This window comes from Strix aluco, chromosome 3 (genome assembly GCF_031877795.1).
Source record: "Strix aluco isolate bStrAlu1 chromosome 3, bStrAlu1.hap1, whole genome shotgun sequence".
Classification (NCBI taxonomy): Eukaryota; Metazoa; Chordata; class Aves; order Strigiformes; family Strigidae; genus Strix; species Strix aluco.
In genome coordinates this window covers 104,807,961-104,820,578 of record NC_133933.1, presented here as the reverse complement: position 1 = coordinate 104,820,578, position 12,618 = coordinate 104,807,961, and the positions used below count along the sequence as shown (strand labels likewise).

At 39.8% G+C, this 12,618-nt stretch overlaps 1 protein-coding gene across 6 annotated transcripts in view; it reads left to right on the top strand.

The window, feature by feature from the left end:
* Positions 1 to 12,618, top strand: part of LOC141921335 (E3 SUMO-protein ligase ZNF451-like) — a 40,013-nt gene that overhangs the window by 5,399 nt on the left and 21,996 nt on the right. For all 6 annotated transcript variants that reach the window (XR_012622660.1, XM_074819854.1, XM_074819857.1 and 3 more), the window contains exons 3-8: positions 2,873 to 2,956; positions 4,134 to 4,259; positions 5,834 to 5,945; positions 6,557 to 6,707; positions 8,043 to 8,169; positions 9,846 to 9,999. Coding sequence is in view for 5 of the 6 variants with exons in the window: in XM_074819854.1 (XP_074675955.1) it covers positions 2,873 to 2,956; positions 4,134 to 4,259; positions 5,834 to 5,945; positions 6,557 to 6,707; positions 8,043 to 8,169; positions 9,846 to 9,999 (754 nt within the window). In the remaining variant the exon portion in view is untranslated. The remainder of the gene's footprint in view (positions 1 to 2,872; positions 2,957 to 4,133; positions 4,260 to 5,833; positions 5,946 to 6,556; positions 6,708 to 8,042; positions 8,170 to 9,845; positions 10,000 to 12,618) is intronic.

The window sequence follows — 12,618 nt, the reverse complement described above, 5'->3', positions numbered from 1 at the left end:
TCTATCAATTAAAACCTAGAAATTCTTCTAGTAACCAAAATAGTTGCCATTTAGCCATTGGTTTATTGCTCAGCGGCGTCTATGTTGGTTGGTGAGAAGAGTGGTTTTTGGAGATAGTTTAGAGAAGTAATTGGTAAGTGGAGCATGGGGTTTTTTTGTTTGGGACTTCTGAGGTTTGTCTGAATGTGAAGGATCTGCTTATAAGATGTGAAGATTGAGCATATCTTAGTATGACTGTTGATGGCTTTCTGGGTGCCAAGTATGCCAGTATAGTCAGCTAGAGAGGCCACAACTTTCGGCTGTTCGTTGAGTGCTTGTCCATGTTGTTTATTCTGTAATCTCAGGCTCTTGTGTGCCAGGATGTTTTTTAGCTGGTAGTGTTCATCTTGTGGGGAGATAAAAAGAATTGGATTAAACTAACTGATCCTTGGCTTCTCCTACAGTGATGGAATCCTCAGGGTTGGCACTATCTTTGTGTTACGTTACTATTTAGTTTAACCAGTTGGAAAAAATGAAGAAATTAAACTTCTCTTAACTTTCAATTTGGGGCTCACCCTGTGCAGAGGTGAGCTAACAGAGCAAAAGCTTAATACCTGCTGTTGAAAACTTTACGTCCATGTGGTACTGGAGTGTTAATTGGGAGTGTTTGCTAGCAGCACCTGTTGTCCCTTGACAGAAAAACACTATGTTTCACCTGATACCATTTCTCCAATCAAGGTTAAAAATAAAGGAAGTCCACCTGAAGCTATGACTTGCATGAAATTCTCAGAAGGCCTCTGTGAATGTTTAAAGGGGAGAGTAGTCCTAGAACTCAGCCTCCCTCCATGAGGACATTTTCTACCCTGGGCCACTGAATAAAGAGGCTTTGAAGTTCTGCTTTCATTTTAGTATCAACAGCTATTGGCAGAGAGGAGCACTGCTGTCAGCCCATGCTGAAGTCACTGTCTCTTTAGAAGTCTTTATGTAGTGGCACTCAGCTGGGATGGATCTAAACCAGTGTTGTGACATTTAATGATGGCTTTCAATCAAGATTTCTCATATATTAACTTAAGCAGTTGCTGAGTGGTTATACTTGGAATAGGTTATACTGTTTTCCCCAATTCTTATATAAGAAATAATCTTGTGTAGCACAGATGAGTTCTTGATCAGACCTAGGATTATAGTCCTTACACTCTTGATTTCAGTATTTATTTTTCATCTTCATCTAAAGGTTAAACTACCAACCAGTGAAACACAAACTAGCCCAAGTGCGTGCTACATTAGGGATTTGTGTTATTATTCAGGAGTGCATATAGGCGGATGGTGTGGTGGTTTGGTTTTAGGTGTTTTTGACCATTTTATTTTTGTGGAAAGTAAAGGTGTATACCTTTGAGGAGTTATTTTAAAGAATTACCATATTGCCTTTGGGTTCAAATTGGAATGCAACCCAAAAAGTAGTACACAAAAATTATGTAGCAAGAGGCACAGAATTCGGAAGGAAAAACAAATGTTTCATGTATGCAACCAACATTTAAACAAGTGTAATATTAACTTGTGTTAAATTGAATTTACCCATTGTTTAATAAAGACTTAATTTCTTGTAAGTTGGTTTCTACAAAAGCAAATCTGTCATGGATTCTTTTTTTAGATTTCATTTAGAATGTTGTTCTTACTTAATCACAAAAAGTTAAGCACTCTTTTAGGGTAATTTGATGCCTGCAGCTTGATTCTTGTAAGCTTTTGTCATCTGTCCAAGATCTCATCCCTCTTCCTCCCCAGTGAGACAATAAGGACTGTTTATGCCTGGCCAGCTGAACAGTTTTACAGTCTTGAAAGGTAGAACGTAAACAATGAGGTGCAGTAAGGACAGCAGAGAGAATTGCATGCTGCTGTTCTCTCAGCTACATCTCATGAGGCAGTAAATCTTCCTAGCCTGCCCTAGTTGGTTGATTAAGACCTTGAGGACACTGCCAAATATATGGCAAAGATGGTGGATGTAGTACTGCCCCTCTTCAAGAAGTCAGTCTACTGACTATCATAAGTCCTTCTTCTGCCTGAAGAACTTAACTTTTTAACACGTAAAGAGTACCTTTGGGGTATATAACAGCTCTGTGGTATCTGCCAGCAATATTGTCAGACGAATGGCTAATACTGCAGTTTAGTCAAAATCTCTGTCATGCTGAAGGCTGGAGAGGGATTTTTTTTACAAGGGCATGTAGTGATGGGACAAGGGGTAACGGCAGTAAACTGAAAGAGGGTAGATTTAGATTAGATGTAAGGAAGAAATTCTTCACTGTGAGGATGGTGAGGCACTGGAACAGGTTGCCCTGGAAGTGTTCAAGGCCATGTTGGACGGGGCTTTGAGCAATTTGATCTAGTGGAAGGTGTCCCTGCCCATGGCAGGGGGGTTGGAACCAGATGGTCTTTAAGGTCCCTTCCAACCCAAACTATTCTGTGATTCTATGATGATGTAGATGGCTTGTTTTCTATGATTCCATGATGATGTACAGACTTTAAAAAAAAAAAAAAAAAAATAACAAGTTGAGTATCTTTAAAAATGTAGATTTAAGTTGATTGAGAAGATGAAGAATATAAGGTTATTAAGCAAGCCAAGACTGTTAATCTGTTTTCCTAGTTGATATCTATATGTTAAGTTGATATTTTAATTACTTATGAACACTTACTTATTTGTGTGTTTTACCAGTTTTGTGGATTAGTTTGTTACATGGAAAAGTTGCCATGCAAGAATTTCATTACTGCACCCTCTTGAAACCTTGGTGAAATTCTCCTTCAGATATTGCTAATGCTGACAGTGTGCTGTAATGCATACAACATTTTATCTCTGAGGAAAACAATTTAATGCTTGTGTGTGTGTGTTTTTAACTTTTTTCAGGAAGGACCTTTAAGACCTGTAGTTGAATGCATTGATCTTGTCAGTAGTGAGGATGAAGAACCGAACAGTAGTTCTTATGTTCATGTGAGTATGTTGTAATGCATTTTGGGGCTTCTCGGTTAAATAAAATAGTTTCCCATCAGTTACTCTTCACATCTTGTTAGAGGTGTTTTTAACAAGTAATAAATAAACTAACATTAAAGTCTTCTGATTTTTACCTACTGTTGAGTGGAAAGCAAGAATGCCAACACTTAATTATTTTTTTCCCAAGGCTGTTTTTTGCCTTCTTGAAATGGACTTGGAACTCTTATTTGGCTTTTAGTGGTTTTAGCAAGTGTGTTGAAGAAAAATGTCACCTTACAAATGACCGCGAAAGCCAGCGTGTCCAGTCTCTAGCCTGCAAGTGTATCTGGCCTACTCCCAGGCCTTATAAAATAAGTTTTTAGGAGCAGTTTATAGGTTGGAGGACCTTATTCTGATAAGCACCTGATCTTAAACTCAGCCACGTTCTTCATAATCCCTCCTAAGAATGGGTGAGTCAGAAGCAGGCTGGTCAATTGTGTATCCACCAAATTTATTGTGCCTACTCTGCAGGGCCTTTGATAGGGACAGTGACTGATAATAGAGTTGATTTTGACAGCAGTGGCCATCTCTTGACTCTTCCAGTGCTGTAGTAGAGGATATGTGTAATAAACCTCGTCTTAAGGAAAGGTGGGTCTTCTGTACATGCACAGGCTCACTTCACAGTGATGATTGCTGGAGCTGATCATGTGGCAGGAACAAACAACAGTGTATGGCCTATCCTTTATGCTAGAAAAAGCTAATGATCAGCCTTTCTGAAGATAAGGGGCAGTGTTGCCTTAGAGCATGAATGATGTCAGTTCTCAGGTTTTCAGATAGGCTGCATGTTGTCATTGAAATCTTTAGGAATTTTGTTTATCTACTTAGAAGAATTTACTTAATTCTTAATTTGTTGGAGACTTTTAGGACACCCGGCACAATCATCCATGTTCCTTCTAGTGCCTTGGTTAGGCTAATGTTGATGCTGAACTGCCTTGAATATGTAGGGGAGTGGAGGTTGTCTTGTTTTTTAACAGAAGTTACAGATGCTGGTAAATAGGAAGAGAGAACTGGCAAGGTAGATCATGAAACTTAGGATTGGAGTATCTGTACTGAATTACATCCTGCTACTTGGGCATCACTTTTCACCATATTGTTGCTGAGCAATTACCAAATAAAAGTCTTAACTTTTCAATTGTAGAGAAATACTAAGCGTAAAGATCACATTGACTATCAGAAAGAACGAGTTGCGTCAACCTTGGATCGTCTAGCACGCCATGTTGAAGTAGAGAAACGGCAAAAAGAAGAAAAAAACAAAGCATTTAAGGTATTGGAGGTATTTTGTTTCAGTAGAATTGCATAATACAGGCATAGTAGAATGTGTTTGTTTTCACTACTAAGTACATAAAAAGGTTGTTGAGCCAGACCTGGAAGTAGCAGCTAGAGATATTTTGCTCCTGGGGCATCGTTTGAAACACAATATGGACTTTGTCTCTTCAGTGGCTTTTAATTGACCAATTTGGTAGTCTTACCGCAGTTCCTAAGCAGGGGCGGGGGGGTGTGGGGGTGCGGAACCCTCTAACTTCATGCGAGTCACTGACAAAAACTTTTTCTCTTGTTTGTATATATAGCAGAGGGACCTTTCTTTAACCCTAGTGATTGTTGCTAATTGAAAAATAACAATTATCACAAATTACCATGCTGCAAACCTAGTTATCTACCTGCTTTTGTCTGAGATTTTTGGGAAGATATTTGCCGCATTAAATCTCTGTATCCTGTATCAGATAATATTTTATAATGGGATAAGATTTTTCTGTGTGTAAAGCATAATTCTGAAGTTGAATCCTATAAGTTGTATAGTGCAGCCATTTGAAAGGCATGGACTTTTGATTTTTATTACAAACTGGGAGGTGCAGTCAGTAGGCTTTTAGGAGTAGGGCTGCTATCAGTGGGACTGAGACAGCTTGAAGGAACAGGCTTACAAGAACCTCATGAAATTCAACAGAGACAAATCCAAATCAAGTATTTGTGGAACATGCTCACTTTCCAGCCTAATTTTCTGAACGTGGTTCATGGCTTTTTTTAAAGTCACATAACTGGACTCTAGTTAACAGGTTGTTAGTCTACCATAGACTATGCAACTGTAATACACCAGAGTAAAAGGCTGTTAGATATAGTCCACGGTGCCCTTGAAGTTCAGAGTTCCACATCCCTCTCCTGTCTTCTCCACATAGAATTTGGCAGTCTGTTAATGTCTACACATACAGTTTTTCAACTGTACAGTGGAGTCAGAGATAGCTGTGTGGCTTTTAAAGTAGTCTGAGCATGAACGTTAAAAAAATCCGTATTAATGATGAATATTTTCCTGCTGGGTGGCTCCTCACTCATCAGGTAATGCAATCTGCAGAAAAAAAGAGTAATTTCACTTTGAAGAGTAAAGTGAAACTGCCACTTTTTTTTGCCTTGGCAGTGGAACAAATTGACTCTTTGGTTTCAATAACCATTTCGTGTTGTCTTTTTTTAAAAAAAATTCATTATTAATTGTTTCTTTTTATAATCTTATCTTGAAAATCTTCTTGGTTATGTGTATGCTTCAGAAACTTCAATAGGTGCAGTAAAAGTAAATTAATTGACCTAAGCTGTAGCTTTTAGGGCATAAAAATTAGTACTATTTCAAAATTTATTTTTATTGCTGTTACAGTCCATCTTTATTTTGTCATATAGAACTCACTCAAGTTATAAGTTTTTTTTTCACCCCTTAGGTTTTTGTGGTTTTGTTTTTTTTTTTTTTTCCCCCCCTAGGTTTTTTAGGGACCCACATGTAAGTTTTGGTATACATACTTAATCTTGAATTTTTTTAAAATTTGATTGCCAACTTGCCTGATATGTTTTCCCCTTCAGGAGAAAGTTGATTCCCAATATGCTCATGGGTTGCAAGAACTAGAATTTATTCGGGAGCACAGTGACACAGAAGCTGCAAGATTATGTGTGGACCAGTGGTTAAAAATGCCAGGTAAGAACAGGAAACTTAAGTGATAGGTTTTCTAAGTCCTGCATTGCAGAATAGAACATGTGATAATTCCATTGAGCAATAGTGACACTGGGCTTGTAGGTGCCTCTTATGCATAACCAAATCTTAGAATATTAACTTTGCTAGAGTGTGGCATTTGAAAGTTCTTACTCATTTCCATAAAGGCTATTCTAATGTTTCACTGCTTAGGAAATTTAATGTATAAAATCTAGAAACCACTAAGGCAGTGTTAACTAATTTTATAAATGAAGTTGCTAGAAGGAAAAATACTACTGTTGAACTGTTGCTCGGGAAGATATCTATGTGAGTAAGTATAACTTCAGGAAGTTCAGTGAATTTAAAATACTGCCTGGAGGACCTGGAGGAAGGATGTCAAAGTGTTTGAAGAATAATCCTACTGGGGATTGAAGAGACAGATTCTTCACCTGGAAGAGCAGATTTAGTGTAGTAGGACTGAGTTACAGTGCATTGTTAGCTTGCTTTTAAGAATCAATATAACTTCATTTTTAAATGCTTTAGGGCTTGTGTGTTATTTTGTTTTCTTAACCAGAATCCGAATTATAGAGGCTTAAGTGCTTTGTTTTATAACACAGGTCTCAAACCGGGCACCATTAACAGTGGAAAAAGGGGTATTTATAAGAGGGCAGATCAGGCGCAAGACAACAGCAGTCCCATAGCTTGTCCTGTGATGCATTGCAACAGAGAGTTTGATAATAGACATCTTCTCCTAGGTCACCTTCAGAGGTAAGGACATAGTGCAAGAGCTCAGTGCAAGAAATAAATTTAGGTCATCAGTGCTAAGTCTACTTTAAACTGCTTATAGTGACAAAATTTCATTTGGAGAGCAGATTAATACATTACAGATTTTATATAGATGATGTGATGAATTTCTTGGTTGATTAGGTTTTTTGGTTTGTTTTTTTTCATTCAGAATTGATTTCTTTAAAGCATTTTTTAATGTCTGTTTTTTTGAGAAACAAGATTTCTGTTCTCCAGTTCTGTTACTTTTTTCATCCAAACTTGAAAAAGAGCAAAATGCTAATGTATACAACTTGATGGTAAGATAAAAAAATGCCCCTAATGAAGGGAAAGAGGAGCGAGAGCTGTAGGCCAGATATCTGTTCATAACTGATCGTTGCTAGTCAGCACTCACTATGTCTGGGGTCAGTTCCAGCATATACTGCCTTTTAGCTAATGAATGTGCCATGGGGAAGATGGTAAGGAGAGAAGCTGAGAGGAGTGTTGTGGGTTAACCCAGGCAGGCAGCTCAGGCCTGCACAACTCCTCACTCACTCCAGTAGGATGGAGAAGAGAACTGAAAGGTAACAGTGGGAAAACTCTGGACTGAGGTAAAAACAGTTTCATAAGTAATGTAAAAGCTGTGCATGCAAGCAAAGCGAAAGAAGGAATTCCTATTAGCAGACAGAGCTGTATCACACATAACTGTTACCTGGGGCAACAAGCCATCACTCCAGACATCCCCCCTTCTTCCTCCTTCCCCCAGCTTTTACTGCTGAGCAGATGTCATATGGTATGGGATATGCCTTTGGTCAGTTGAGGTTATCTGTCCCGGCTGTGTCCCCTCCCAGCCTCTTGCCTACTTTCTGGTGGGGCAGTCTGAAAAATAGGGAAAGCCTGGATGCTGTGCAAGCACTGCTCAGCAATAGCTAAGACATCCCTGTGCTATCAACACTGTTATTCATAAATCCAAAACACAGCGTCATACAAGCTGCTACAAAGAAAATTAACTCCATCCCAGCCAGAAATAGTGCAGGGAGGTAAATATATTTTAAAAATCCCTCAGTAGGAAATCAAGGATTTGTTAGTTCTCTTGCTCTTAAAAACAGTATGGTTCCTCTGCGAAGTGGTCATTATAACAGGTAAGCTGCAGGGAGAATCACCTCTTTATAGGATACTTCAACTGATACAGTTAATGATAGGGGAAGTGAGGAATTTTACAGTTTAGGTTGATTTGATAAGTTTTTGTCCAACAGCTTCAAAAGACAGAGTTTTTCCCATTAAAAGACCGTTTTGACTATTTAGAGGGGACTAGCTTGTTAATTATTTCTTCCTCTCCAGGTTTGATCATTCTCCTTGTGACCCAACAGTCACATTACATGGACCCCCAAATAATGCTGTAGCCTGTGTGATATGCTGCAAAAGATTTTCAACCTCTCAGCAGTACAGTGATCATCTTTTATCTAAGGCAAGATCATAAGGATAAGTAACTCGCCTGACTGAACGTACTAGAGGGTTTTCAAGCCATATAATTATACACTGATATTTTTTTTCCTTTTAACCCTCTTTCTCTCCCCTCCCTTCTTTTAGTCTTCAAGGCAGTTTTTCTTATTCTGCTGTGTTTCAAACACCTGGTGTATCCTGGCAGTACCCCCATTAGATCTGACGGTTAGGTTGTACTTTACAGCGTACTTTCGAGAGGATCATAGTTCTGTCTTGAATCGTTTGTCCCTCTATTGGTGCTGTTGAAAGGTATTCCCTTCCTTTGCATCTCCAAGACTATGAAAGATAAAGGCAATAAGTTAGGGTGAAATAAGTGACTGTAAAGAGAAGCAGCAGAAAGGGGATGGGGAAAAAGAGGCGACAGAATGAGAAAGGAAACTTGGGTGATTCAGATGCAAATGTTTCTTCTGTTTCCAGTCTCTCTGATAGGTATATTTGTTGCTACTCACTAGTTAACTTACAGAAGAGAAAAGGATAATCTAGCATTTGAGTTTTAATTTGAATATAAGCTAGTAGTATTTGCTTTTTCTGTTGTTGTTCGTCCTTACCTCCACTTTTTTCACTTTTTTTTTTGACAATGCTCTCTTTCACTTTGTTCATAACTTCCCACTGTAAAACAGTTCAGTGACAAATGCTCAGGTGTTATCTTCTGGGTGCGTGGTTTTATTTAAGCAGTCTGGTGTTGAATTGGATAAGGGATAGCATTTTCAAAGTTTAGTGTTTTAATAACGTATTATTGTGTGCCCACCTAGTCTCCAGAAGCTGTGTTAAATTCAGGGGAAATGTTAGATACTCTGGAAACTGGACTACTTTTAGCTAGTGGTAGTAACTCCAGATGCATAGCCATACCTGACAAGCTTGAAAGATTGCATCACAGTTTGTTCTTGCTCTTCTTCCATTGCTTCCAAGTTGTGTGCCTATGATGTGTCCAGGGTCGTTAACAGGAGCTACAGAGAAGTTTGGGAAAATGGAGTGGCTCCTGCAACAGGCAAGAAGATGGGAAGGATGGGGAGATAATCCTAAACAAAGCTGTGGAAGAAAGCATAAGCATGTCATGAAGATTCTTTGAGTGACATAAGAAAGGAGCAGGCAAAAATGTTAGAAGCAAAATTAAAGGATTTTTGCCCTGAAGGCAGAGATCTGAAGTTGATGTAGAAGGCAAAGAGTGTGGAAGGAGTTGACGTCAATTAAAGTTACAGGCCTGTAAGGCTACTCTGAGGAGCAGTATTTTGAGAAGTTGGAGGTTACCAAGATTAGGGAAGAACAGGCATGAGGAAAAGCAGTTGCTTTAGTGACAGAAGCGGCTTTTTCTGAGAGCCTGGGTAAAGGGACTAAAGAACTGATGGAATCCATCATTCCTGGGGAAGGTGGCTGCTCCACATGTGCAAGAAGGGAGTGGAAATCTTGCCAGTGTAGTAAGGATGGGTAGCTGAGTTTGACAACGGCAAGTTGCCCAGTCCCTTGTGTCTCATGAACTGAAGTCCGTAGGGGTGAACTGTAGATAAACATAGATGTGCTAGCTGAAAACTTAAAAGTGAAAATATTACTACAGAAGGGATGGAGGAATGGAAGAACATGAGGAGAACTGGGACTGGTTTCTTGATTTAATATGTTTCCTAACTAGATCATTTTCTCTTCCAGCTAAATGAAAATGACGGACATAAAAAAGATCTCCCTCCACAGCATATTCAGTGTTTTGCATGCCCAAACTGCTTCCTCCTCTTCACCAAGAGAGACGAATGCTTGCAGCATATGTCAGGAAAGAACCACTTCCTCCAGGTTTCTAAATTGAGTGGTATGTTGCTACTAAGTGTACTGCTTTTCATTCCTTCTGATAAGTGATCCTTATGATATGAAGTGCCTTACATTTTTCTGCTGGATAAAAAAGCTTAAGGTTTTTAAGTTTGTTTTTAATGAATTCTTATTTTTCTTTTAAGGTCTTAAATGTGATACAGTTCTGTAAGAGGAGGTGCTTTGAAATTCATATCTGTGTGTAAAAATGATTCCTCCATCACAGTTGCTGTAATGAGAAGCAGACTTCCTTTATCTCCATGCTGTCAGGTCTTTCCTATAAGTTTCTCATCCTCCAGTGACTCTGTGTAACTACTGTCCTAAATAAGTTTACATTTAGCATGTTGATAGGAACTCAGACCTAAACACATAAATTTCTTTTTCAACTCCAGTCAGACTGGCTGTAATGTTCCTTCCCCTTATTGTACTGTCTGAAGTCTGCTGGAGGCTGTTTTTCTTGTCGGTGTCTTTGGCAGTCCTGATGGAAAAGACCTGTGAAAGTTTCTTCTCCATATAATTGCAAACTTGGCCTCTTTAGCTGGAACAGTGCTGCAGGTCTGATGCCTTGCACTGGCTGCATTGCTACTGAAGGCTAAAATACTGGTTATGTTGTAAGCTAGTAACATCCTGAACAATACTCATTAGATTGCACAGAATGTATCTGTCTGATCCTGGTCCTGAAAACGGGGTTAATGACCATCATAGCTGTACTGACTTTTTAGTTTTGACATAAGCAATAGGCATTAAAGTATTTACTTTAATGTAGACAGAAAAAAAGATAGATGGAGTTGACTTCTTATTCAAGAAGCTACCATATTTTCTAGTGTAGCTTTCAGGATAGGCCTACATGGCCGAAAAGATTCATATAGATCTCATCTTCATAACTGTATCTTCTGCACTCCCCCAGAGTGGCTGCAGGAAGTAAAGACAGGCTTTGAAGGAATCTTCCTGCAGGTCAAGTCAGTACTGCCATCTTCATGGAAGTGACAATCTGCATGGTTCTGAGTTCTCTTATGTGTTGTAAATCTAAGGTACTTTATTCTCAAGTAGGTTATTAATCCCAAATGTGCTGACTGTAGATGCCTTTAAAATCAGGCCATAAGTTTTAAAAAAGATTACTGGTAAGCTATTGCTTTGAAAAGAAGAAAACACTGTTTTGTGCTTTTAATCTTTAGAGATGGATAGCACTCTATTTTTTCCTTTTCATTGGTAGGTCTTCATGATTAATATTATGATTAATATTGTCAGCATGGTCTGTCCTGCATGACATCCTTGTCTCTAAATTGGAGAGCCATGGATTTCGCAGGTGAACCACTTGGTGGATAAGGAATTGGCTGGATGGTCGCACTCAAAGTGTTGTGGTCAACGGCTGAATGTCCAAGTGGAGAGCAGTGACTCAGGGACTGGCACTTAACATCTTTGCTGGAGACCTGGACAGTGGGATTGAGTGCACCCTCAGCAAGTTTGCCAACGACACCAAGCTGTGTGCTGCGGTCAACACGCTGGAGGGAAGGGATGTCATCCAGAAGGACCTTGACAGGCTTGAGAGGTGTCCTGTGCAAACCTCATGAAGTTCAACAAGGCCAAGTGCAAGGTCCTGCACATGGGTCAGGGCAATCCCAAGCACAAATACAGGCTGGGGGATGAGTGGCTTGAGAGCAGCCCTGCAGAGAAGGACTTGGGGGTATTAGTGGGTGGAAAACTGACTATGAGCCAGCAACGTGCGCTCGCAGCCCAGAAAGCCAAACGTATCCTGGGCTGCATCAAGAGAAGTGTGGCCAGCAGGTTGAGGGAGGTGATTCTCCCCCTCTACTCCACTCTTGTGAGACCCCACCTGGAGTACTGTGTCCAGCTCTGGGGCCCTGAACATAAGAAGGACACAGACCTGTTGGAGCAAGTCCAGAGGAGGCCAAAAATGATCAGGGGGCTGGAGCACCTCCCCTATGAGGACAGGTTGAGATAGTTGGGGCTGTTCAGCCTGGAGGAAAAAAAAGCTCTGGGGAGACCTTATAGTGGCCTTCCGGTACTTAAAGGGGGCCTACAGGAAAAATGGGGAGGGACTTTTTAATCGGGGATTGTAGTGACAAGACAATGGGTAACGGTTTTAAACTGAAAGAGGATAGATTTAGGTTAGATATAAGGAAGAAATTCTTTACTGTGAGGGTGGTGAAACACTGCAACAGGTTGCCCAGAAAAGTGGTGGATGCCCCCTCCCTGGAAGTGTTCAAGGCCAGGTTGGACGGGGCTTTGAGCAACCTGGTCTAGTGGAAGGTGTCCCTGCCCGTGGCAGGGGAGTTGGAACTCGATGATCTTTAAGGTCCCTTCCAACCCAAACCATTCTATGATTTGGCAGTGAAGTTAGTTGAAAGGCATGATCATCATATCTTACTAAACTGCTGATCATCATATCTTACTAAATAGAAAATTCAAAGAGAATTTGCCTCCTAAGATGCAGAACAGTAACAGCAATATATAGTTCATAAGCTATTTCCCATTCCCTTTTTGATAGCGAATTTTTTTATTCTGCTGGTACCTGGAGTTACATGTGGAGTATGTACTCAGAACAACAGAAAGTCCTGCACCTAAAAATTTAAGGAGAATTAACATTGAGGATGGGAAAGAG